The sequence below is a fragment of the Neomonachus schauinslandi genome, chromosome 2, assembly GCF_002201575.2.
Source record: "Neomonachus schauinslandi chromosome 2, ASM220157v2, whole genome shotgun sequence".
Taxonomy (NCBI): domain Eukaryota; kingdom Metazoa; phylum Chordata; class Mammalia; order Carnivora; family Phocidae; genus Neomonachus; species Neomonachus schauinslandi.
In genome coordinates, this window is record NC_058404.1 from 145119637 (window position 1) to 145145610 (window position 25974).

A 25974-nucleotide genomic window follows, 5' to 3' on the forward strand; every position below is an offset into this window, starting at 1 on the left:
GTTCTCGGTGACTCGAATATTTCACTACCAGTTACATATTAGTTCAAATTCGATCCCAGATAATGTTAATACTTACTAATGGTAGAGGACCTGTTACATTCATCTTTGTATACTTCACTGTACTTAATGTTGTGTCTTGTGTATAGGATGCGCTTGATAAAAATCAACTGAATAAAAGACTTAATGACCTAGTGGATCAGTGAGTAAAAGAGTGAGTGAATGAGTTATAGGAAATATTTTTTTCTAAAAATCTCCTGTATACATGCCTCCTTTTCACAAATCTGACCCGGTAGCTAAAGAAATATAGAATCTTTTCTGTCTGGTTTCCCCAAATTTGGTGGTATGTTTTATTATCTCTTGGCTATATGAAATATTCAGTTAGGCAGTGTTGCTATGGAATTTTGTTTAGGGCCATTCATGTCGGTTTCAGGAACTGAAGGAGAAAGAAGTCCATTTTCAAGGCAGTTGATGAGGTAGAAAAGATGGCAGGCGTAAGTGTGATGTTGCTGTATCTACATGTGAAAGGAAAGGAATGGGATGCAGTTAGGACAAAACCCTCAATGGCACCCATTTGTCTTCTAAATAAGAATAGCTAACGCCTATTAGATTGAGCCATTTGAAATTGTCAAGATTTAACCTACAAAAGCAGCAATTTCAGATTACTCACACCAATAGCACTTGCCACTTGCCAAGAAGTGTTTTAAGCTTTACATATATTAGCTGATTTAGTGTTTATTATAGTCCCACGAAGAAATGACCCTTTCAACCCAATTTTATAGATGAAGAAGAAAACCAGCCATGGAGAAGATAAGAGATTTGCTAAGGTCTCTAGTAGAAGAGCTAGGTAGGATTTGAATCACGCTCCAGAATCCACCATTTTAACCGCTATCATCTCTGACCTCACTCTCAACTACACTCTCTCAGTCGCAGTGGACAGGTGACAATCTACTTCAGTGGACAGTTGTGGGAGTTGTAGGAGCAACACGTGCCAAAGGTGGCACTTTGCATGTAACACGTGTGATAAATTTTAGCTGTTGTTGTAATTAAACTACAGTATGCCCCCAGCCACCGTTGTATCCCTATCTTCCACTAGGTCTTACTGCCCACAACTACTTACCTTTTGTCTTAAAACCAGCCAAACTGAATCACTCACCATTCCTCGAAATACCTCACACCCCACCACATCTCTATCTGTTTAAACCCTGCCCAGTTTCTAGTCCTTGGCCATGGTCACTCCCTCCGTGACTTTTCCTGGTCTCTGTGACAATGTGTGATCTTAGACTCCCGGGCATCACATTATCAGTCAGCTCTGCTCTTGTGACACTGAGAGTTTGAAATCTGCCTTTTGTTATAATTCCTTATGTGATTGTGTCTTGTATAAATTCATTAGTTATCTGGTTTTAGTATATTCGTGTCATGCTCTATAGCACCTAGCAGTGTATGGAATACATAGGAACTTAAACGTTTCTTTGGATCTAATTTGCTAATGTATATGAACATGTTGAAATCACTGGAGTGAGGAAAAACTCTTTAAAATCAAGTGAAGTGGGGGCACCTGGGTGGCTCTGTCGGTTAAGCATCTCACTTTGGCTCAGGTCATGATCTCAGTGTCCTGGGATTGAACCCTGTGTCAGGATTCACCCTTAGCGGGGAGTCAGCTTGTCCCTTTCCCTCTCCCCCCCCCATCCCTCATCCCACTTGTGTGTGTGTATGCTTTCTCTCTCAAATAAAATAAAATAAATAAATAAATAAAGTGTACTATAATGAGGATTAAATTTTTTTATAATCAAAATAACTCACTTATTTAGTAAGCACTAAAATATTACTGCTTAGTTTTTGTTATACACAAAAAACAATCTGGAAAAATAAAAGTCCAAATGATTAAGTTCATTATGTCATTTATGCCAAGATTTCTGGGGAGAAGACTACTGTTACAAATCATCACTGAAAGCTCAAATTAATAAATATCAGGGTCCCTGGTTCCATTGTCAGCATCATATATATAGGGTAAAAATAAAAGGTGAAGAGATGGGAAAAATGGGTTAAGGAGGTCAGAGGTCAATTTAAAAATTTAGAGAAGAGAGCACACATATCAAAAATATATAATATATATATAACATATATATTATATATATACATACATATATATTTTATATACATATATATTAGAGAAAAGAGATATGAGAGAGAGAATGAGATGGACAGGAAAGAAGGAGAAACTGAATGAACATGTGAGGAATTCTTCCAAGGCTGAGGCTTTAATTGCAGAGTCAATGGTTAAGGGAGACAACTGTTCACGGAAAGAATCAGCTATTGTCACCTCAACACTGTGAAGAGAAAACCGCCAACAATTTGCAACGAGTGCTTCAGAGAGATTTCTCTGGCATTGAGTCTCCAGACAATGATGTTCCCTGACATGACAAAGGAGCACTAATGCCCTAGTGAAGAGCCCAGTTTCTGGAGCTGAATGGTCTAGATTGGAATCCTGGTTCCAAACCACCAGTGAATACCTGGGCAAGTTACTTAACCTCTCTGCACTCAGTGTCTTGGTCTGTAGAATGGGAAGGTTAATAATAGTACATGCCTCATTAGATTGTGATGAGGACCAAATGAGTTTTTCCCAGGTAAAAACTTAGAACACTAGCACCATGCTAGTTAGCACGGCAGCCGGCGACAAAAATGAGCCGGAAGTTAAGTCTAACTATGTGTCTTTGGGACACAGGCTGTTGCAAAAGGAGACTTATCTAGCACGTAGGAGACTATGTACGGCCCACAGGACCTATTCCTCACCTCAGTCCTGACCTTGTGGAGCTTTGCTAGTAACTCAAAGACTCTTGGCAAACAGAATGTTAAATATTTTCTTGATTTCATAATGCGCTCAATGCCGTAGGCACAAGGCAAAGTCCTGATTAGTTCTAGTCTAACTGATGGCGAAAGAAAGAGGCAAAAAGAAGGAAAGACATGTTTTCACCAAGCTCCACCCGAAGGTAAACTTTATGAAGATAGGGATTTTGTTCTGTTCTGTTTGGTCACCCATATGTCACGAGCTCCTAGAACCGTGCCTTGTACACAGCAGATACCCACTAAAAATCTGCTCAATGAATGAATGTTATGAGTGGTTCCAAGTACCTTCCCAGTTCCACACCTTCAAAAAAAAAAAAAAAAAGTCAAGGCAATTATAAAGGTAACTTATTATAGAGCACATTCCATTTAGTTCAATGATCATTTCCAGGAGTGGTATAGACAGAAACTTCAAAGCTGCACTTGGGTCTTTTTCATTTTGGAAACCCAGCAGCCAGTTCCCAGCGAGATGTGACAGCCCACTGCATCTACCTGAGGTTTTGAAACACCCCCTTGATTTCATATTTCTGGTGCTGCTCCTGAGAAGCTGAAAGCTTCTGGGAGAAAGGAAGAATGGAAGCTGGTTGTATGAGGGTTACAAGAAGTAGATTTCTCTGCTAAGTAGGAAAGGAGAGATTTGGTGTAGCCTGGCGAGGATCCTTGAGTAACATTGTGAGTGGCTGAAAAATGATGTTGTTGATTCGTATTTTGGATATTAGACATGAGTTTCATTACTCATGAAAAATAAAAGGCAGGGGGCGCCTGGGTGGCTCAGTTGGTTAAGCGACTGCCTTCGGCTCAGGTCATGATCCTGGAGTCCCTGGATCGAGTCCCGCATCGGGCTCCCTGCTCGGCAGGGAGCCTGCTTCTCCCTCTGACCCTCCCCCCTCTCATGTGCTCTCACTCTCTCATTCTCTCTGTCTCAAATAAATAAATAAAATCTTTAAAAAAAAAAATTAAAAAAAGAAAAATAAAAAAAATAAATAAAAAAAGAAAAAGAAAAGGCAGATCTCAGCAAAGACTCTATTTTCTGGAATCATTTGCCTCCCAAGAGAGACTGGCACTTTTCAATCAGTTTGGACCCCTAGAAAAAAAAAGCAAATAAGTACATCTGTAAGAAAAAGAGAAACAAAACAAAACAAAACATCTGAACATCTATGGTCCCCAAATAGAAAATCTTTAAGACTTACCTGTTATATGCCTGAGAGGGGCTCTAATGTGCCCACAGCTCAAGGTCTTAGACTTTCTCATGGCCTAGTCTCTGAGCTTAAGGACTTAACTAACTGCAATGCCTCTCCCACTCTCAGGACCCCAGATTTGGAATAAATAAAAATTTGCTGTTTCCTCACAAAAATATGAGACTTGTTAGCTGCAGGGTAAAAACATAATCAACATCAGCCTCTCATTGCGTTTTAAAACTTCCCTAGGCGAATCCCATGCTAAAGCATTATATAACCAGGTATAAGAACTCAAGAGGAACAAAATCACCAACATTGATCAGACTATCTCTACTGCCTTCATACCTATTGGTATTGACCTCTATGCTAAGTCCAGAAGTTTTCCCCAATTTTTACCCGTATAGTCTTTATTCAAATAAAAGTCATTTGTGGAAGCCCAGAGAAATCAATAAAAGTTAACTCGCCTTTAGCGAAGTGGGAATGGGACCCCTAGAACTCCACTGCTAAGATTAGCGCATGCGCGCGTGTGCACGCGCACGTACACACACACACACACATCGTAGGTGATAGATGATTTGCACTCCTAAGAGTTCCTAGCACCCTGTGGGACATGGTTAGAAGTCGGTTAATTTAGTCCTTCTTCGTACCCTCAGACCACACCTAAATCATCTAGAGACTGGAACCTATTTGTTTTTAAAAAGAGCACCCCAGTTTAAGGTATCTTTGTTGTTGTTGTTGTTGTTTTTAGATTTTATTTATTCATTTGAGAGAGAGAGAGAAACAGAGAGAGCATGAGCAGGGGAGAGAGGCAGAGGCAGGGGGAGAAGCAGATTTCCCTCTGAGCTGGGAGCCCAATGTGGGGGTCGATCCTAGGACCCCGGGATCACGACCTGAGCTCAAGGCAGACGCCTAACCATCTGAGCCACCCAGGTGCCCCGGTATCCTTGTTTCTATGGCAACCCATGACTTTTTAAATCCTTCTTCGTGGGAAATTTTCCCATAAACTTAACCTCAAGACCCTCATATTTAATCTTGCTCATTGGCTCTGAACCTAACAATAGTGGGGTAAGTCTTATTTCTCCGTATCTGTCCTTCCAGACTTTATTTATTTCATAGTTCCTCAGTAAATTTCTAATTTGTAATGAAACTAAATGTTGGGGTAGGGGGGCGTTTCTGGTAAAGGTAAGGTAGAAGAAAGGCATCTGAGAAACTACTATAATAATGAGAAATGTCCTGCATGAAATAAGGGATGATAACGTTACATCTTGAGGCAAAGTCCAAGGAAGATTTTGAAATATAAAACATGGACTCATGATGTAATGCAGGGAAAAGACAGAGGAAACATTTTCCTTACACTGACATCAAATTAGTCACTCTGATTTCCTATCATCCTGGACATGTTGGTAGACTGCTATCATGTCACCTAAGACTTTGGAAAAAACATCACCAATTTCTCCATATCCCTGTGACATGCTTTTCAATCCTGTTACCATTCTAGATACTCTCTGGACATAACAATTTGCCAGTGTCCTTTTAAAATGTATTGTCTCTCATCTCTTCCAATATCCCAGTGCAATCATGATAAAAATATTATTTAAAAAAGAAGAAAGCCTTATTGATGCTAAAAAGAAAAAAATCAACATAAGATATTGATGAACTATTGAGAAAAAAAAAAAGTCATCAGTATGATATTGACCAATATTTCAAAGTACAAAAATAGGAGCTCAGAATAATAAAATGATGATATGTCACAGCAGTAGAAGACCAGAAAGTCACTGATTTCTGGGTTGCTTTTGGTTCTTGTCTACTGCCCAGCCTGTTTTTCTAACTTCCTAAAGATTCCTGTAGCCACCACCATGCTTTCAATAAACTAATCTTTACTTAGCCAGAATTTGATCCTATTATTTACACCTAAAGAACTCCCATTGACATATCAGTAAAAATACTGTTCAAATAATAGACAATATTAATATTTTAAAATGCAAGCACCCAGAAAGTTTATCTGCCAGGTGCCCATTCTGAAATAACACAGACAGACAGACATATGCACCTATATGTTAAGAATGTGGCCCAGCAAACCATAATATAATCCAAGAAAAAACCATAAAATAGTATTTTAGAAATAGTCCAATTTACCCAGGACAGCCATGAATCAATCCTAGAAATAACTAGATCCAATTGAAAGATTAAGTCAGAAGACTTTTTGAAATATACTTTTAAGAAGGACAGAATATTCTCTTACAAAAACTATATTATTGAGAACCTGAAGCATTGTAGTGGTGTAATGAAAGTAGGTGCTTTTTATTTGCCAACATAGAAAAAGAAAGACAATTAGTAACTCTCAAAAACAGAAGGATATAGTAGGGAATCATAGTCCAAATGTGCAAAACTAATAAAAGTGGCATGATTTTCTGCAGCTTAGGTAAGAAAATAGATTTCGTTTAATCTCTACACCTTTTAACAGGGTAAGTCATTCCATTGGTCAATCCATTCATGGTACTCATGTAAATTATATTCCAAGTAAACACATAATTAAATATACTATTTAATGGTTTCCGGTTTTTAGCATCCACTTATGAACAAAGCATATGAACCTTATATTTAACATGCAGATAAATAAACCCAGACAATGTAGAAGTAATAGTATATACAGCTTTAAAAAGAAAAGCTGGCAAGGAAGTCAAAGGAAGTTTAGACACATTAACTATTTTTGGAGAATCATTAGATGCTGACTGGTATTAAAGGGCCAAGAAATAAAATATAACCAATAAAAGAACTAGAAATACTTTTAAATAAATTAAGAAAGCATCTATGGTTAAGGTTCTTGAAGTTAGCGTAAGTACACTAAATTCATTATATGATGTTAATATTTTAAGAAACTATTACAGTGATGATGGTAATCACTGGAACTAAAAGTGCAAACTTAAAAGTGGTTACCTTTTGGGAATGGGAAAAGCACCCTGCTCTTCTGCTTGAACTTTTACTGTGTTCAGGTATTACCTACATAATTTTTCAAAGTGTGCGTAATGTAGTATAAGAAACTGAACATGGGGCGCCTGGGTGGCTCAGTTGGTTAAGCGACTGCCTTCGGCTCAGGTCATGATCCTGGAGTCCTGGGATCGAGTCCCGCATCGGGCTCCTTGCTTAGTGAGGAGTCTGCTTCTCCCTCTGACCCTACCCCCCCTCATGCTCTCTCTCTCTCTCATTCTCTCTCTCTCAAATAAATAAATAAAATCTTTAAAAAAAAAAAAAAAAAGAAACTGAACATGGTAACCGGGAATGATTTGATCCACATAGGTTGGGATTATCATGTTGCTTCATCTGATCCTTGTTTTTTCTCTGGAGACACATCCAAGATTGCGGTAGCTCTGATAGTAGACCCATCAAATTGTTAAGCACAGACGCCTGAACTGACATCTTTCCACATGAACCTGTGTCAAGTCACATCTAACAGTAGAATCTTGCTTTTTTTCCATTGTTAAATTTCATGTATTATTTTCAAAGCATTATTTCAACCTGCCCACATTTCTGCTAATTCATGTTTACTTTCTTCTATATTATATTCTGTTGGTTGATAGAGAAATATCTCAGGCTGTCATTATCATTCCCCACTGACCTGGCAGAAAGAATTTCTGTGAGTCGAATTTTCTTGCTGAACCTGCTGATGTCTACAATTCATGTTATTATTTCATGGAATGTGAGATGCCTTTTCTTTGGATGATCCAAATTCACCCTGTGGAGCTGAATTTCTTATTTTTCTCTTATATATATATTTCAGTTGTACTCTTGCCAACATTCCAACATCGACTTTGGTCCACCCTTTTTCTCCAAAGAATTTGGCTTGCTTCTTAAAATACGTCTTCCATCTTGTCTAAAAATGCTTTATCTTCCCAATAGCCATAGCTAGTAAGACAGTCTTCAAACCTGCCCACTTTCTCTTTTAACAGGCAGAACAGGTTCACATAATCGACTATTATAATCTCCGAAAAGAAAACAAAGAAAATGCCTGTAGGTCCTTGGGGCGGTTAGTCTTTCCTAGCTAACTTGGAACATGCATAGACTGCCAGTTGGCTGAGTCTCTTCACTTCTGGGGTCTTGGTTCCATGGGGTTCCTGGAGTATCTAGGTATTATTCCTTTGCACTATAGTCAAATCTAGAACCCTTTATTAAACATAGAAGTACAAAGACACGAATTCTTGACAATAAAATTCTAAAACAGTTTGATAATCTATTCCCACATTTTTTGCTAAGCCTGTTCATACACCATAAAGTTATTTTTTAAATATTCCAGTCTTATCTTTATATTTAATATCCCCAAATTCTTTCCCTTTCTTTCATAAATATGTTATTTTCCAATCGTTTCGTTATTTCTGCTACTGTCCTTGGTGCCAGCTTCTTACTGAGAGTTGGGCATATGAAATATGGGGAGGGAAGGGGGAACAGTGTATGATTAGCCGCTTGCACCTTAGCAGAGTGATTCTTAAAGTGGTCCCCAAACCAGCAGCGTCAGCAGCACCTGGGAACTTGTTAGAAATGCAGATTAGCAGACCCCTCCCCAGAACTACTGAATCAGACACCCTGTGGGTGCAAAATGCTGATTTTGTTTTAGTAAGCTGTGGAATTGATTCTGATGCTCACTAACATTTCAGAATCACTGCCTTAGGATAATCAGCCAAGGGTAAACTTGACCAAACTTTAGAGATAGTGCATAATTACAGATAATAAGCATTTTTATCTGAAGAAGTAATTCTGGCAAATTTTAATGAACATGATATATTCTTCAGATAGCTTCTATTTTCTCCTTTAATTTGGAGGAGAAATCCTAAAAGAAAGTAGAGAGGGGAGGGGAGAGAAGGGGAAAATAGTTGGGCTTTCCAACCATTAAGTTAAAGATTGCTGTTAGGCAAAAAGTGTGGGGAAAAACACACAGAAATCTTCCTATCATGCTATTCACCAATAATAGTTTGAGCAAATAATATTCTTATGCAGGAGCAAGAATACTTCAAGAAAACTCGCTTGGGAAATCGCAGGCACAGGCCCTTCTTCAAAGTGTTGATCTGTGTGGCTATGGGGTTGTTACTCAGGGGGAAACATGTTTTCTGAATGCTTTACAAAAAGCAAAAAGGCTTTAAAATAAATAAATAGACTCTAGCAGAGGTGATTACTTCGATTTTGTCTATCAGCGAGTCTGGAAGTCAGTAAACTTTTTCTGTGAACAGCCTGATAGTCAATAGCTGGGGCTTTGCGGTTCATAGAGTCTCTGTCACAGTTGTGTCTCAGTCTGCAATTTCTTAATTCAGCCATTGTAGACAGAAAGCAGCTGTAGACAATACGTAAATAGATGGGCACGACTGTGTGTCAATACAACCTTATTTATATAAACAGGAAGTGGAGTCGATTAGCCCAAGGGCTGTAGTTTGCCTGCCCTTGACTAGACCATAGACATATGATTTTTAACATAGACACATGTACAGTTTAGCTGAATAGGTAGAAAAGAGCCACTGAAGGTAATTAAGGATTCATGAAAATTGGTACCTGCGAAAACATTTCCCTGGGCCACTGCTAAACTTAACCCTGATCCAAACCATCCCTAGTCTGTTTGCACTATAAAGGCTGCTTTATTTTTTTTACCTACAGTCTTGCATTCCTCTACTCAGATACTATAATCTACTATTTCTGAGTTTCTGTTCCTCAATTCATGCCCCTGGGACAGCAGTTTGTCCTAGGTCCCCTCCATGAATTTTTTTTTTTGAAGATTTTATTTATTTATTTGACAGAGAGAGACACAGCGAGAGAGGGAACACAAGCAGAGGAAGTGGGAGAGGGAGAAGCAGACTCCCTGCCGAGCAGGGAGCCCGATGCAGGGCTCTATCCCAGGACCCTGGGATCATGACCTGAGCCGAAGGCAGACGCTTAACGACTGAGCCACCCAGGCGCCCCCCTCCATGAATTTACATGAATTTTCTGTGCCACATCCTACCATGATATTCTTAGAAATTTAACTCCTACTTAAAATGAAAATCATTTACTTGTTAACTGTATGCAAGTAGATGAATTCCAGAAAACAGTCTGCTGGGAGTCAGTTTGGTGGGTGTGCACAGATACTCTGTTCTGTCATTGTTCTCTCCTCTCTATTCTTCAACCCCTATTCTGATGATCTTCTGGCCACTGAGAAAATGAAACCCTTTTCACTGGTTCCTTAGTTAAGCCCCAAACTACATTTGGTGACTATTCCTGACTGTGTCCCAGAAATTTCTAGAACAAAACTACAGTTTGCCCAGACAGGTTTTTAAACTGCTATTTCTTTAAAATTTTATGACATTGCAAGGACACCATTTCTCTACAATTACCCAAGTCTTCAGTCCATCCTCCCTCCTCGCACCCCGAATCCTAAACGTCTCCACTCCACCTGGTGTCATGACTCTGGTATTCATCTCTGTCTGTGTCTAACCCTGCTAGTTTCCTCAAGTAAACATAAATATTAACATATCCTAAAGCCGAATATAATCGATTACACCAATCCATCTAGACTGTGATTTTCTCCTCATTCACTCACAATTGGAATGGAGAACATATATATATTTTTTTTAACTTCAGTAAATCCTAAGCATGCTAAGAGAATAGACAAGGAGACAGAGATACCTCTTCTCGGAAACACATTTCACTCGTCTCTGCTTGGCAGCACTTCTCCACCAGGTGGGCGAAATCTGCAATCATTGATTGGAACTGCATCTCTGTTGCATATGGTTTCTGCTTCACAAGGTTGCTGAGGAGCCTGAATCAGGAGTGGCAAAAATACAAGTACACCCTGAGTTCTAGAAGATCAGCTTGCACACCTGCCTTACTGATTTAAAGCTAGACACCACCCACTCCTCTTCGTCGCCCCCACTCTGATGCTTAGAAGCCCTGAAAATGCCGTGCTGTGTTCACAGATTTCACACTGCCCATCTCCATCTTCGTGTTTTACCCAACATACTTTCCTTCCAGGACACCTCTTTTACATAATTCATACATTACATTTAATTATTTTTATATAATTATTACTAGGGTAAAGATCTTTGTTTTCTATTTTCATTGCATTGGATGGTAAATAGATGATATAGTAAATTAAATCGTTTTTTCCTAGAATATTTTGTTATGAACATTTATTCTGAACCACTAACTTCCAAATAAATATTACAAGTGTAACACACCTGAAGTTGAGGGTCTTTCATATGTAATTAATGATAAGCCAATAAACCAATTTCAAACTATAATGGTTTGATAATCATCTCCAATTTTCTTCACCAAAGAGTTTCCCCCACAACTGTAGTTTCAACCACTTTGAATATTCAAAAGTGTAACCTGGTTTCTGTCTCTCTAGTTAATAAAATAGTATTTCAAATCTTCCAGTGTTTCCTTTTCCCTCTCTCTCTCTCTTTTTTTTTTTTTTTTACTGTTTTAGACCAAGACAGATTTAACCACAGAGAAAATATGGCATGAGGGGTAGGAAAAATGCACTTTAATCAGTATTTTACTGTTTAACCAAAAACCCTTGCTTATTCTTCGTTTTCAAATTCAAATTGATAATACCCCGTGGCCTTATTTGTGCCTTGAATGGGTATAAAAGAAAATATCTCAAAGCTCTAAGTAGCTATTTCTCTGATAATTTAAGCCAGGGGTCCAGTAAACAATTGCAGATAGTAATTATTTTAGGCTTAGAAGTATAATGTTATAAATATATCATATCACAAGACAGAAAACTCCAAAGCCCCAGTTGCCTGGGGTGGGCTGCTCACTCGGCAGGGGGCCGGCACAGTCTGTGTCCCGCTGTCATCAGTGGGGGAAGACGGAGGGGAGGGACCAGCCGGTGAGGGGGGAGGTGCCCGCTGTGGTCAGTTTCACCCTCTGCCCCACACACGCCCTCCTCTTCTCCCAGCTGTCTCAATGTGGGCGGCTGACCCAAGCAACTCGCTGAGCCATTTGACTCCTGGACTAAGAGGCCGCCACCTTTCGCCGCCCAGCAGTGACCAACGGCAACGTGCCCAGCATACAGGTGGCCCTAGCTCAGGCACTGTGCAGCAGTGAGCATGGTCACCCGCAGGGAAGGCAGGCGCCGGGAGCAAAGTGGAGGACATGGCTAAAGCAAACTTGGCCCTCTGCAGCTCTCAAGACCAGCGCAGTCGAGCAGTGCCCTCGGGACCTACAAAAACAGCCGCACCCAGAGCCCATAGCATGCCGATCCCATTAAACAACAGAACAAGACATCCAGCTTAACATGGTAGCCCGCTGGACACGCCTCTTTGAACTTGCCATTTCGACTCCACCCTCTCCCACCGCCCCCAACGCTCACACCCCCACCCTGCCTTGAGGATAGACAAGCTAAAACAAAAGCAGGACTAAAAATATTAGGAAAGCACAAGCTAATGATTTTTTTTTTTTTTTAAGATTTTATTTATTTATTTGTCAGAGAGAGAGCACAAACAGGAGGAGCGGCAGGCAGAGGGAGAAGCAGGTTTCCTGCCAGGAGCCTGCCAAGCAAGGAGCCCAATGTGGGACTTGATCCCAGGACACTGGGATCATGACCTGATCCGAAGGCAGATGCTTAACCAAATGAACCACCCAGGCACCCCGATAATGATTTCTTTTCAGCAACTACCTCAAAAGGAGGCTGGTTTGAGGAACACATAATCGTTGCCCCTCAGCTGGCCGACAGAGCTGAAAGAAGCTAAGAAGATTTTAACTACTCCCACGTTTGCCTCTAATTCTAAGTCCTAGGAATCTAGGGGGGAAATCAGATATGGGAACAAAGACTTAATGTACAAAAATGCTCATTGTCACAATGTATACTGGTTAGAAATTGAAAACAATTTTCATGGCCAGCAATAAGGAATGGTTAAATTCATTATAGTACCCAGATGGTGGAATAGTACCGTGTCATTAAAATGTGGTTTTGAAGATTAATTAGTGACCAAAATGCATACATTATAATTTTTTAAAACTATATCAAAAATCGTGGCAACAGCCAACATATTTACTATGATCCAGGCAATGTGCTGAGAATTTATATTATCCCATGTAATACTGTCAGTTACCTCTTTTTTTTTTAAAGATTTTATTTATTTATTTGACAGAGACAGAGGTAGCGAGAGCAGGAACACAAGCAGCGGGAGTGGGAGAGGCAGGCTTCCCCCCCGAGGAGGGAGCCTGATGTGGGACTCGATCCCAGGACCCTGGGATCATGACCTGAGCCGAACGAAGGCAGATGCTTAACGACTGAGCCACCTGGGCGCCCCAGTTACCTTTTTAATAAGGCTCTATGTCATCTCCATTTTGCATTTGTAACCGTGATTTCAGACCCCCTGGGAATATTATAGTTTTGGGCATATACAGCAAACCAGTGAGGTCAGCCTCCCTCCCAGAAGGCAGGAGGATTGGGAACCACTTGGGAGAACTCCTCCTGAGACCGGAAGTCAGCCTCACAGACTGCCACCCAGTAAGAAAGGCTTGGTCAGTGGAGGACGGGAATGATTTCGTGATTCCCCAACTGAGCCTTCATTAGACTCATTTCTGAGTTACATGGGATCAGGATTCCTATTCGAAAAAGTGCTGTGAGAGAACTTTCACTGAAGTCCTGCCGACCATGAAGACATACACAGCACTGCCCTGGGGCCCGCGGCAAGTGGGTAATAATCCTGGGAGTCAGGGGAAAGGGGTGATTTTCTTTTCACGACAAAACAGAACACAGCTTTGTCATTTCAAGGGACCCCATCTGCAGCTGAGCAGGAGACAGCAGTACCTGGAAGGCAGGACGGTCCCCAGGGGCCCAGGAGTGGTGCTAGGGAGAGCACGCTTGGAGAATTCCTGAGGGTCAAGGGAGTTTCCTCAGCTCTCCGCTAAGCACGGACTCTAGGGATAATTGCTTGGAACCGAAATTTTGTATAAGCAGCTAGTCGCAAGATTGTGCAAAACTCATTAAATATTAGAACCATAGACTGATGGACAAAGGGCAATTGTGGGAGCGTGCGCTTGTATGCATATGTGACATTATATATTCTTATACTACACATATGTTTATAATGGGCACTTCTGCAGTGTTGGAATAAAAGTGTTAATGATTTTCTTCTCTCTGTATTTTCTAAATTTTCTGCAATGATTATGCATTACTTTAATAGCAACAGAAATCAATATTTTAAAAAGAAATAGAATAGTATAAACATTATTTTTTTCTCTCCAACTCTTCTGTACATAGTTAATCTTCTAATTAGACCTAAACTTGATCTCACTTGAAAGAAAATGCTGTACTTGTTTTTAAGTATCTCTGTATAATTCAAGTCTGTATGGTTACATATATCATCAAACTAGTTTCCACTACCTTTGAATAATCATTATCAGTGTTTAAGAAACTAATTAGTAAAAGTGAGAAATACAGGCTATTTTCCATTGGCGTTTGGTGCAATTTGTCTTAGAATGTATTTTCCTACAAAATGATGTGGAGATTCACCGACCAATCCTTGAAAGCATAGGCTTGCTGAAGGCCCAGGTAATAGAAACTACCTGTCACGGGAGCCTACACTGTGGAAATACCCCATCTCCAAACTTGCAACTGGGGCTTCTATGAACTGGCTTAGGGGGTTCAGCACCCAAAGGGCAGGAGCTAGTATAGGAAGGAGACAGAGTTTACTACTAGTTCATGCAAAATCTGGACTTCTCTTTCCTTCTTTTGTCATAAAAAGGGCACAAACTTTGAAGTCAAACTTACTTTGGTTCGACTAAGTAGTGTGATGGTGAGTGAAGTACTTAACCTCTCTGACCTTTATCTATAAAAAGAAAATGTGAACACCTACATTCCAAGGCATTTGTAAGGACCCAAAGTAATGTATTAAAGGGCTGAGTACAGTAACTGGCATAGTCCAGGCAATAAATAATTGCAAAGGTAATAGTAATGATGAATAATTATAATAATAACAGCACATCTTGCTTCCGTTTCAAATTATCGGTTGTTTCCAACCATGGTCTCCTTCTTCCTTGATTCTCTCAATAAATGGTACATTGTCACAGCTCTTCTCCTGTGTATTCATTTATTCATTCAGCAAATGATTGATGAGCATCTTTACAATTTCCCTGAGGATCTGAGCTGTAGATTCAACAGTAACAGAGAAACCTAATGGGAGAGGCAGGAAAGCTCCCTTGTCTATACCCTCTTCTTCTCTCACTTACAAGCTGTGGGATCCAAGTGCCTTCATGGCTTGGCCCCTCCCAAGCCCTCTAGTCTCACTGCAAAAGTTTCTCTCCCTTCCCTTATTTATGCCTCAGTCACACTGAACCACTCCACTATGCTTTCTTCTTTCCCCTGCTGGGTGGGCTGATTTCCAAATACACTTCCCCAGAGGAACCAATAGGAGGAAGACGAGCAAGACTGCTGGGTTTCCAGAACATCAGCCAACAGCTGCTTATTTAAACCAGGAGAAACATCCAAATTGTACTGGAATAGGCAAGGGGGAAAAAGTCTCCCATTATGAGAAGATAGAAGGTCTGGGAATGAAATTCAGAGCAGGGATATCAGGAGGTCGTGTTATCCCTCCTTGGAACTCCAGACATAAAGGCAGTCATTTCTACAACTGGGGACTCTGTGACACTTAGAAGCTTGACTCCCTCCCCACAAAAACTGTCAAACACTTGTAATCTGCTTGCAGTTGAATTACCTCTCCTGCCCACTTCCTCTCTCTCCCACCCTGATCACCCTGCCTACCAACCTGACCACTGTTATTTAAAAATAGTTCCCTTAATTCTATTTTTTAGCTTAAAATTTTTAATTTACCTTTTTACATCTTAAATCCTATTTCTAATTCAATACCATCAACCTGTTTTCAGTTTTTCACTTCTATGATATTAATCTTTCATTTTCATTAAATTTACCCACCATTTCATTTAAAGCACATTCTAGTCTTTATATACTTTCTTAAATCTTCGCATTTCAACTCAATATTTTTCATTGGACCTTAAATTTTTTTTACTTTGAACTTCTATTTCCCTTTGACTATCTCTATCTTATTACATGATCTCAATTTCTACCTTCTCTTCTACCTTGCTCAATTATTCTTTCCCCTCCCGAAGCCCCTTCACCGGTTTTTTTGTTTGCTTGTTTTTGCATTTATGCTGTGATGGTCAGCCCGAATTATAAATGTATGAAAGCCATAGAGAGCCCTTGCCACTATCCCAGAAAGTAAGAGGTTTTTTGTTTTTTTTTCCAATTTGACCCTTGACTCTTGACATGGATTCTCACAGAATATTCCAGAAATCTCTACGTTAACTGTTTCTATGCTACTGTTTTCTCCATACAGAGAACACAGTGAATTCACTAGAATAAGGATGATTCCTAATATTTCATACTTTTTATTATCTAGCCCTTATCTAAGAGCTCAGTGTTTTATTTTATTTTATTTTATTTACTTACTTTATTTTAAGAGGGAGAGAGAGAAAGTGCAGGTGTGAGTAGGAGGGGAGGGGGAGAGGAAGAGGGAGAGAGAGGATCTTAAGCAGGCTCCATGCGCTCAAAACCCTGAAATCTCGACCTGAGCTGAAATCAGGAGTTGGACACTTAACCAACTGAGCCACCCAGGCGCCCCAAGAGTTCAGTGTTTTAAAATTATAACCAGTATTATAATTCCTTGATTAGGGCACACTAAAAGCTATATGTTGGTAGTTAAAGCATATGTGCTTTGAGCCAGATAGCTTGAGTGAATTTTCCAGCTCAACGACCTATTTACCTGTTGCATGATCTCATACCAAGTCTTCTTGCCTTCTGAGCCTCAATTACCTTATAATTAAAATGGCATATAATATTATCTACCTTATAAATTTATGGTAAGGATTTGGTGAGATGCCATACATAAAGCAGTGCCTATCTATGCCCAGAGAACTTCCTCAAGAGAAGGCAAATGTGCACACTAGAAGAGACCTCATTCTCCTACATTCCCACATCCAGCCTGAGCGAACAAAAGAATGGCTGACTAAATGTTAACAATGGTCGTCGGGGGTTTCCTGGGAAGTGTTAAAGTCTAGTTTAGGACTGGCTCACCTTGACAACTGCAGAAAGGATTCCAAGGGTCAGCTGGCTTAAGAATTGCAAGTGCTGTGATAGCAAGCAACAGCCTGTGATTGCTGCCTGGGAGTATGTGTCATTCCGGAAGCCACAAAAACCTTGCTTCACTTGGCAAGATATATTGTTGGACTCGGAATATTTAGACCCTGCAAGTGCATGTCTTAGAGTAAATAAATGAATTAGAAATACAGGAAGCTACCACTTCTAATGATCTTGGGGGAGAAGGAATAATGAGGACTAGGGCTCACTTGCTTTCTCCTGAGGACAGGAGCAGGGGCACTAGAAGGGAACTGCCCCACCGTTGGGGGGTTGGAGTGCTATCAATGCATGCTGCTGATTCAGGGAAACCAGAATTTCACCCTTTGGCTTTTCCTAGAACGGTCACCTTTGGTCATCTCCAAATGGGGCCTCTAACAGCACACTCACCAGAAGCCGAATTCATTCTAGGGGAAAATGCCTGGACCATGGGAGTATCTTGGCTCCAGGCTCAGGAGTGGAATGGGAGTGAAGAGATGGATGATTGATGCTGCTAAGAAAGGAAATTCTTTGTCTACAGCAGCAAACAAGAAGTCTCTTTTCTAAGAGCTGACAATAACTGTTCCATTCAATCCATCTACGCAGGAGTGGGGAGAATTGGGGAAAATGCCAACCACCTGTGAGATCTTAATCACCTTATGCTCTCAGTGGCAAAGGGCAAATCGGCTGCTCTAAAGTTATGTGTCCTGATGCACTACTTCCAAAGCCAAGCCGGTGACACCTCAGTCACCTCAGCCTCAGTCACACTCAGAAATCTGAGTCTCCCAGGTCACTTGTCACCATGCTGAGGTTTCTACACCCCTAATCTGACCCATCTCCTGCTCTCCTGGTCCTCTGTCTCCTTTGTCACTTGAGGCTTTCTCAAGAAAACGTCCCTCTATCCACAGCTTCTCTTCTGAACTTCTCTGTCTTGCTCTATAAGAAAACATGAGGCTCCCCAGAGGATACAGCTTCCCCCAGGACCTTTCAAGGGGAGGCTGTTTTGCTTGAACTCCTACCTTAGTGTCTAGGTCTCTTTTACTCCCAGGATATCCCTTCTTCATCCTCTTTGAAAAGCCATAGCTCCTTTGAAGTTCACATTATCAAATTCTAACATCCCTCATCGATACTTATTCCTGCCCCATATAGAAAGTCTGGTCATTTTCCCTCATTTTTGATGACTTCAGACCCAGTGTATCACTTCTCTTTCCACTATTATCTTGACATTTATCATTTTCTGTAGTTTCAACAACTGTATTAATGATCCACAGGCAGCGGATTGATTACAAAAATGGACCAATTATCCATCTTTATCTGTATCCATGTCCTTTACAATGTGATGTTCCAACTCTTTCTATCAAGAAATGAAGTCTATTTCCATACCCTACTTTAATCTGGGCTGGCCCTATGACCTCCCTTACAGCATCGGTGGCATTGCATGGTTCCAAACCTGGGCCTCGCGAGACCTCCACACATCCACCTTCTCCCAGCTACCATGTGAAGAAGCCTAGGTTAATCTGCCAGAGGACAGAAGACCACGTGCAGCAGAGACAAACCGTTCTAGCCAAGGCCAGCCTTGGCCAGCCAGCTCCCAGCTGACTTAGCAACTGACCATACACTCTTGAGCAAGCCCAGCTGAGAATGGCTGAGGCTGGCCCAGGTCAACAGACTCATCCAGTCAACCCACAGACTCTATTGCTGACTTCATCCAGAAGCCCTTTCTACATAGAACACATGTTGGGAAACTTTGCTCGAATGTATAGACATTGTATTCTATTGGCAACATTTCTCACCAATAGGCTTCAGTATTGGAAAGAGCAACCAAATCCAAATTGCACTTTGCAAAGTAATAACTTATATTCATAAAATTTTCTAATTTATAAATGTTTTCACATGCATTACATCTGTATATATATACACACACATGTACAAATGTTCCAAATTTCCCATTTTAGGAAAAATAAATTAATGTACTTCTCTGTCAATATTTTCTGATCAATAGACTTCAATCTCATTAGCTGATCTAATTGGGGTAGCAACCATGATAGCCATATTGCAAAACTGCAGGAATATCCTCCATTCTACTTGACCTCTAACATAACATTTAGCTGATCCATTCATTATGCAATATTTATATCTGAGCCCAGTTTACAGTTCTCTATACCTGCTCCCTTGTGGGCAGAACAAATTAAAGAACAAATTAAACAAGTATTCTTACTTTTGCTTTTCAGTTTGGAATTCCTCCTCCTGAGCTTTGCACAAATTCTCTTTAAGGTTGATGACTTGGTCACAGGATAAAGGCGGAGAAATATAAGTTCCATTGACTTGCAGATCATCAAAGCATGGCTTCCTGAAGGCGTAGGAGGCATCACAGCAGTGGCCCACACCAGCATTGATAGGCTCTGCCTCATGTCTTCTGCATAAACCTCCAAGAATTAGTTTTGCCTTTCCCACAAGAGAATTAAAATAAGAGCCATAAGGTTTAGGTCATTTTTTTGTGTTTTGTTTTGTTTTGTTTTGTTTTACTCCATAGAAAATAAGACTCATAAAGATTCTCAAATTCTGGTTTCTTCTAGTTCGGCCTGGATTTCACTGTTTGGGAAAAAGCAGGAGTGTCAGATGCAGCCTCGTTCCCAGATTTGTCCTCCCTCTTCCCCTCATCCTCAAGTTGAGTTCACTTGGACTCCACCTCCAGGTTCCTTCCCAGTCCAATTTGTAGACCAGTGTTGACTTAAGATAGGAGTTTCTTATGCTCTTTTAAATTAAAATCAAGCCTCAAGTCAACACCACTGCTAATTTGACTCAGAAGTATAATTGATAAGTGGAGTTCTTCCTTAAGAAGCTCAAATCCAATTTGTTTCTATTTTCTGAAACTGGACATCTGTAAATACCACAGAACTTGGCGTATGGTAAATGCTCTATGAATATTTATTGAATGAATGAATGAATGAATGAATGAATGATGAAAGAAATCTTTGGATCCTAGTTCAGTTATCACCTTCATTTCTTTGTCCTCTTCTAGAAATGTCACCTTGCTTTGCTCCTTGTGTGTCTGATTCTTATCCTGATGTTGTCTACAAGCCCGCCTGTATGCCTTTCCAAGTATGACTCCCCAAATTCCCAATCATTTATGTATTTGGGAATGAAGTAATTGAAGCCAGTAAGCATCAACATTTCATGTATGAGTTTATCCATTTCAAATGTAACCAAAGAGATCACCTAAAAATAAGGCTTTAGAAACATGTAAGTCTAATTGAAAGAGTTCTCCAAGGAAGGCATGACTAGATAACAAAAATTGATGATAAAATAAAAGTTAGACAGGGCTAGATAATAAAATTTTTTATATCTTCAATCAAAAAAATTATGTTTTATCACAAGAAAGACCAATTTAGCATAAAGGAGATGTTTTATCAAGAACATTTAGGGCAGAGAAAACTGTCACCAAATAAGAATTCAGTAGTGTTAAAATAATACCACTTGAGAGAGACCTGGAGACTACATCTTGGAGACATGAGCATACAGGTCCCTGGAGGGATGTTCTCCATTGTGAGGGAGACATAATTTCTCATTTCTCAGGATAGCCTGGAAGAATATCCCTTAAGACCATCCCTTCCCTTCTTCTGATTCCATTTGCACAACTACCCATATTCTCATTCAACTTCCTAAGTATTTTGATTCAGGAAAAAGTGTACTCTAGTTATTAGGCCCAATTATTGATGCCATTGGAAAGACATTTCTCATTGTAAATGAACACAGTGGTGGTATTCTGTCTAATAAACTTAACACTTGTGAGTTTGATGTGAGATAATAGACAATATAAATATTTGATCTTTGACCGCAGTTCCTGACAAAGGTCTTCTGAAGCCCTTGTAAATTCCTAAGTGATAAGGGAATTAACAGCATCTTTTGTTCTAATGAGGTGACTCTGGGTGGGCTCCTGGATGGGGGCTGGGTCCCAGAAAGACCAAGCCATGATTAGAAGCTTGGAATTTTCAGCCCCACCCCACCCCCCATTCTCCAGAGAGGAGAGATGGGCTGGAAATGAATTAATAATTGATCATGTATACATAAGGAAGCTTTTTAAAATCCCAACAGTTTGGGCGTTGGAAAGCTCCCAAGTGTGTGAACCCATCCATATATTAAGAAGGTGACACATCCCAATTCCACAGGAACAGAAGCTTCTGCAGTCAGGATGCTCCCAGACCTCACCCTAAGTATCTCTTCATTTGGAAGTTCTCATTTTCCTTTATCAAATATTTTACCTATCTGGTGAACTTAAGTAAGTATTCCTCTTAGTTCTATGAGCTGCTCTAACAAATTAATCAAACCTGAGAAGGAGATCCTGGGAACCTTAGATTTATAGCTGGTTAGTCAAAATCACAGGGGACAACCTGGACTTGCAAATGTTATCTGAAGTGGGATGGGAGCAGTCTTGTAGGACTGAGCCCTTAACCTGTGGAATCTGACGTCATCTCCAGATAGAGTTGTCAGAATGAGTTAAATTGTAGGACACCCAGCTGGTGTCACAGAAAATTGCTTCTTGTGTGGAAAAACATCTGGTGTCAGAGGTGTGGTGACTGTTTTTTGGTTTTGTTTTGTTTTTTCCTATACATTTGATTAGGATGACTTAGTCTAAAATCAGCATTTTCTTTGAAGTTGTTGACAAAGTCAATTTTGTTGGCTTGAAAATCCAAGAGTTAGACCGTGGAGTATGATCCAGGTAAAGACTTGTTGAATCTGACATCACCACCATTAGAGAAGTAATAGTCTTACCTCTGCTGCTAATCGAGACAATTGGCATGAGCTGGCCTAAAAGAAGGTGGTCTGGGGATAGAAATATTAAGCTCCATTGACAATTCATGATGTGTCCACAAACATGAGATTGATTGCTGGAGGCTAGAGATTAGGACTTCAAGAACAGGCAAACATGAAGTCAAGACGGACTTACCGAGTCCTCCATGCAGGCAAATTGTTGCTCATCTCTCAGTGGGCAACATTTGGTGGCAGCGGCTGCCATGTTCTTTGTGAACGTAACCAACTCTTGAGCAGATAGTTGTGGGGTTTTCTTAGTATAAAGGATTATGAGCCTGAAAGAATAATTTCCTCTTACTCCTGGCAATGACCATGTGCCTAAAATGAAGAATTCTAGAGTTTCCTCAGTATTTGACAATCTCTAGCTTAGGTTGAACAAAACATTAAACAAGGTTTAATTCTTTTTAGTCCTTATTCCAATGACCCAAGAACTTATTCAATATACCTAGAATTCTCTTCACACCTCACACATTACTCCACCCTGATCCTTTGCTGGGGGGGGGGGGGTACTTATCAAGGATACTGTGAGAGCTAATTTGGATGGCTGCAAAATCAGACTTAATAAACAGCTTCTGAAATAAATGTATACACAGGCTCTTACAGCCTGTGTTGGTGTCTACAGTGTGTAGGAATAAGGGGGGCAGCAACAATCAGCAAACAGGCCCTAATTTCACAGGGCTCACATCCTAATGGGTGAGATAGCAGGAACACTCAATGTAGTGACAGGAATTTAGAGTGCTGTAGCTGCACAGAGAATGGCATCTAATCCCATCTCAGGAAGGTCAGGCATGCCTCCTGGAGGAAATGGCAGGTGGGCTGAGATCTAACAATAACAAAAAATAAACCTGGTGAAGAGGAGTGAAAGTAGGAGGGGAGACATTGAATGTGATTGTGGTTTTGTTTTGTGGAGTTTGGGGGTGGTAATTGGGGATTGGAGACAGAAAGAGGAAGAAAGCTTAGTTACAGAATCAGATTTGCTTCATTTTTAGGATAATTATAGTTGCCATATAAAGAATGAATGAAGGTGGGCAAGAAGCAACATGAGGGAAGTAGTAGTTGAAGGCCATTCCAGAAATCCAGGTGAGAGACAATGATAGACTCAACTAGGATAGTGGTGGTGCGAATAGAGGGATATGAGGAAGATTTTAAGGAGAAAGACTCTACTGACCTGGATTTGAAGACAACAAAAAATCAGAATCAATCATTGCTTTTATATTATAATGGAGCTGGGGAAAGAATTTAGCTGTAACATCCAATGAGCAGGCAACCTAATCTGGTGGTTCTAGTGTGTGACTCATGGACCAGCAGTTATCAGCAGCCCTGGGGACTTGTTAGGAATGCAAATTCTCAGGCCTCATCGCAGACTTACAGAATGAGAAACTCTGGGGATGGGGCTGCGTTTTAACGAGTCCTCCAGGCAATTTTGATACACTCTAAATTTTGAGAACCACAGATCTAATCCTTAAACTAGACATTAGCAAATGAACACAATATAGAAGTAATAAGCCAAATATTCTTTCTGAAAGAATAATTTTTTTCTGGATCCATTATTCTGGATATTAATTTTATGTATGTATGTATGTATGTATGTATTTATTTATTTATTCCTTTAAGATATCACTTTAATTCCTGCACAATTTTTGTATTAGTTTGAATAGACTAGGTTTTGTAATAACAAAAAATGCAACTTTGTTGCATGGTTTCAAACCACAAAGGTTTTTTTCTTGGGGCGCATGGGTGGCTCAGTCGTTAAGCGTCTGCCTTCGGCTCTGGTCATGATCCCAGGGTGCTGGGATTGAGCCCCGCATCGGGCTCTCTGCTCAGCACGGAGCCTGCTTCTCCCTCTCCCACTCCCCCTGCTTGTGTTCCCTCTCTTGCTGTGTCTCTGTCAAATAAGTAAATAAAATCTTAAAAAAAAAAAAAAGAAACAAAGGTTTATTTCTTATTCAAGCCATATGTCCAGTGCAATTTGGCATGGTGGTTTTGCTTATCTGGAACCAAGGCAGATAGATCAGCTACCATCTCAAATGTATCTGGATATTGTGTCAGAAGGAAAGGAGAAAATAGAAAAATATGCGCTGGTTGTTAAAGCTTCTGCCCCCAAAGTTTTCACATTTCATTAGCCAAATCAAGTCACGTGGTGTGATATATATATGTTTTTTAAATGGACACAATATTTTGCAGATCCTCCAATCAAGAGGTTGAGTCTATTTCTCTACCCCTTGACTCAGCTTGGCCTTGACTTACTTTGGCTAATGGGACAGTAGCAAATGTGATGTAAGTAGAGTCTTAAAACGACATCAATTTCAAGCTGAATTTATGGGTGAATCTGTATCTATATCAAACTGATTTTTTCCTCAACACTCTACTAAATAGACTATTACAGTAAGACCCTAAAGATTACTAAAAATTGGCTTTTGGTTTTTGACATAGTGATCTTTGAAATATCGTCTCTCTGCACACAAGAGGCTTATGTATTCTCTCTGGCAAATAGCTAAGGTATCTATTCATCTCTACCCTCCATGGTGAAAGTACTAAATTTACTATATGACCAGACTTGAAACTGACAAAAGGATCCTACCACTGCAGGCAAAGCCCTAACTAAATGTCTAGGTGGGAGGGAGAAGACCCCAAAGAGACAGCAGGAAAGGAGCCAGGGCCTGCTTGTTTCCCTAACTTCTGGATATTGGCCGGAATCTGGAAACTGGCTTGGAAAGCCATGTAGAAACACCTAAGGCTATGTGGACATCTGTATTATCAAGACAAAGATAGCTAGGTTAATTTTGAACTCATTTTTTCCTTGGCCTCTGAGATTTCAAGGTTGGTTGTAGAATCTTAGCAGCTCTCAGCATCAGGAGTTAACACAAACTCACTAACAAGCATAAATCTGGACAATATCTTGGAAGCCTACCAGTCATGGAAGTTAGCATCTCCTAATTTCTCGTGTAAATCACAGTGATGTTTTACACGCTCACGGCTTTCACGAACCACTCTTTGGAACATCTCTTGCTGGAAAATAAAGATAATCAGTGTTATCACTGTAACAATATATCTTGAGGTAAGATTGCAAAACCCTGATAGTTTAATGTAACTGTTTTCCTAAGCCCAGGGCTTTATTGACTTAGTGAGCTTGCAAATCTTGAAAAACACGTTCTGGTAAAACAGGAATGGCCATGTACTTTGTGGAGAAAAGAAGTGGTACAACAAGATTGATATTTAGTTTCTGATGATATAAATTCATTTGTGGGTTGATATGGTGTATTATACAAGCATAAGGCAAATCATTCATCGAGCCAAAGAGATCTTTAAAGGTAGTTTACAGATCTAAGTTTGATTGGTCAGAGAGTGTTGGTTATATTTCATAATACAACCTTTTTACATAAACAGCACAGATACAGAGATACAGATATAGGCATAGAAATACAGATACGTGTTAAGAAGTCACAGTTTAATAAAAACATGCAGCAGCCTTTAATATGGTAAAGCACTCCACAAATACACAGTGAAGTGAATCAAATGGAAATCTCGGAACTAACTGCTAGTTCAAAGAGTTCTTCAACTGTGCACATAAAATTCCAGTGGGAAAATACAAGTGACCTTTCAGGCTTAGTTCTTCAGTAGGAGGACAGGTTATCATCCTAACTAATCTGACCCAGTGTACCTGATCTTACTGAGCAGTGTTTGTTACAGTGAAAATTTTACCAGATTTGCAAACTGTTTGCCTGGATTTAACCCTTAGCCTTGTCCTTACTGCCTGTGTGAAGTTGGGCAAGTCTTTTAAACCTTCTACAACTCAATACTTTCATCTACAAAATGCAGTTAATAATTCTGGCATTACCTATGTTACTGGGCTGGTGTGAGGATCAAATAGGACACTGGTTGTAAAGTTGCTTTGTGAACTCTAAACATCCATGCTCCTGCAAGGTGCTATTGTCATAATGATTATTGTGGAGGTCTACTGGGGATGCTGCAAAAGGGTGCTTAGCCACAGGGGAATAAATTACCTTCATTGATCCTTCTTTCTGGGAACAGAAATGTGATAGA

At 40.1% G+C, this 25974-nt stretch overlaps 1 protein-coding gene across 1 annotated transcript in view; it reads right to left on the reverse strand.

Annotated features, from left to right (window-relative positions):
* Positions 1–415: 415 nt before the first annotated feature.
* LOC110591371 (alpha-fetoprotein-like) overlaps positions 416–25974 on the reverse strand; it is a 46337-nt gene continuing 20778 nt past the window's right edge. The window contains exons 10-16 of the mRNA XM_021702284.1: positions 24842–24939; positions 22067–22205; positions 19337–19563; positions 10662–10794; positions 3889–3925; positions 2791–2818; positions 416–512 (exon numbers count right to left, since the gene is read on the reverse strand). Of these exons, the coding sequence (XP_021557959.1) occupies positions 416–512; positions 2791–2818; positions 3889–3925; positions 10662–10794; positions 19337–19563; positions 22067–22205; positions 24842–24939 (759 nt within the window). The remainder of the gene's footprint in view (positions 513–2790; positions 2819–3888; positions 3926–10661; positions 10795–19336; positions 19564–22066; positions 22206–24841; positions 24940–25974) is intronic.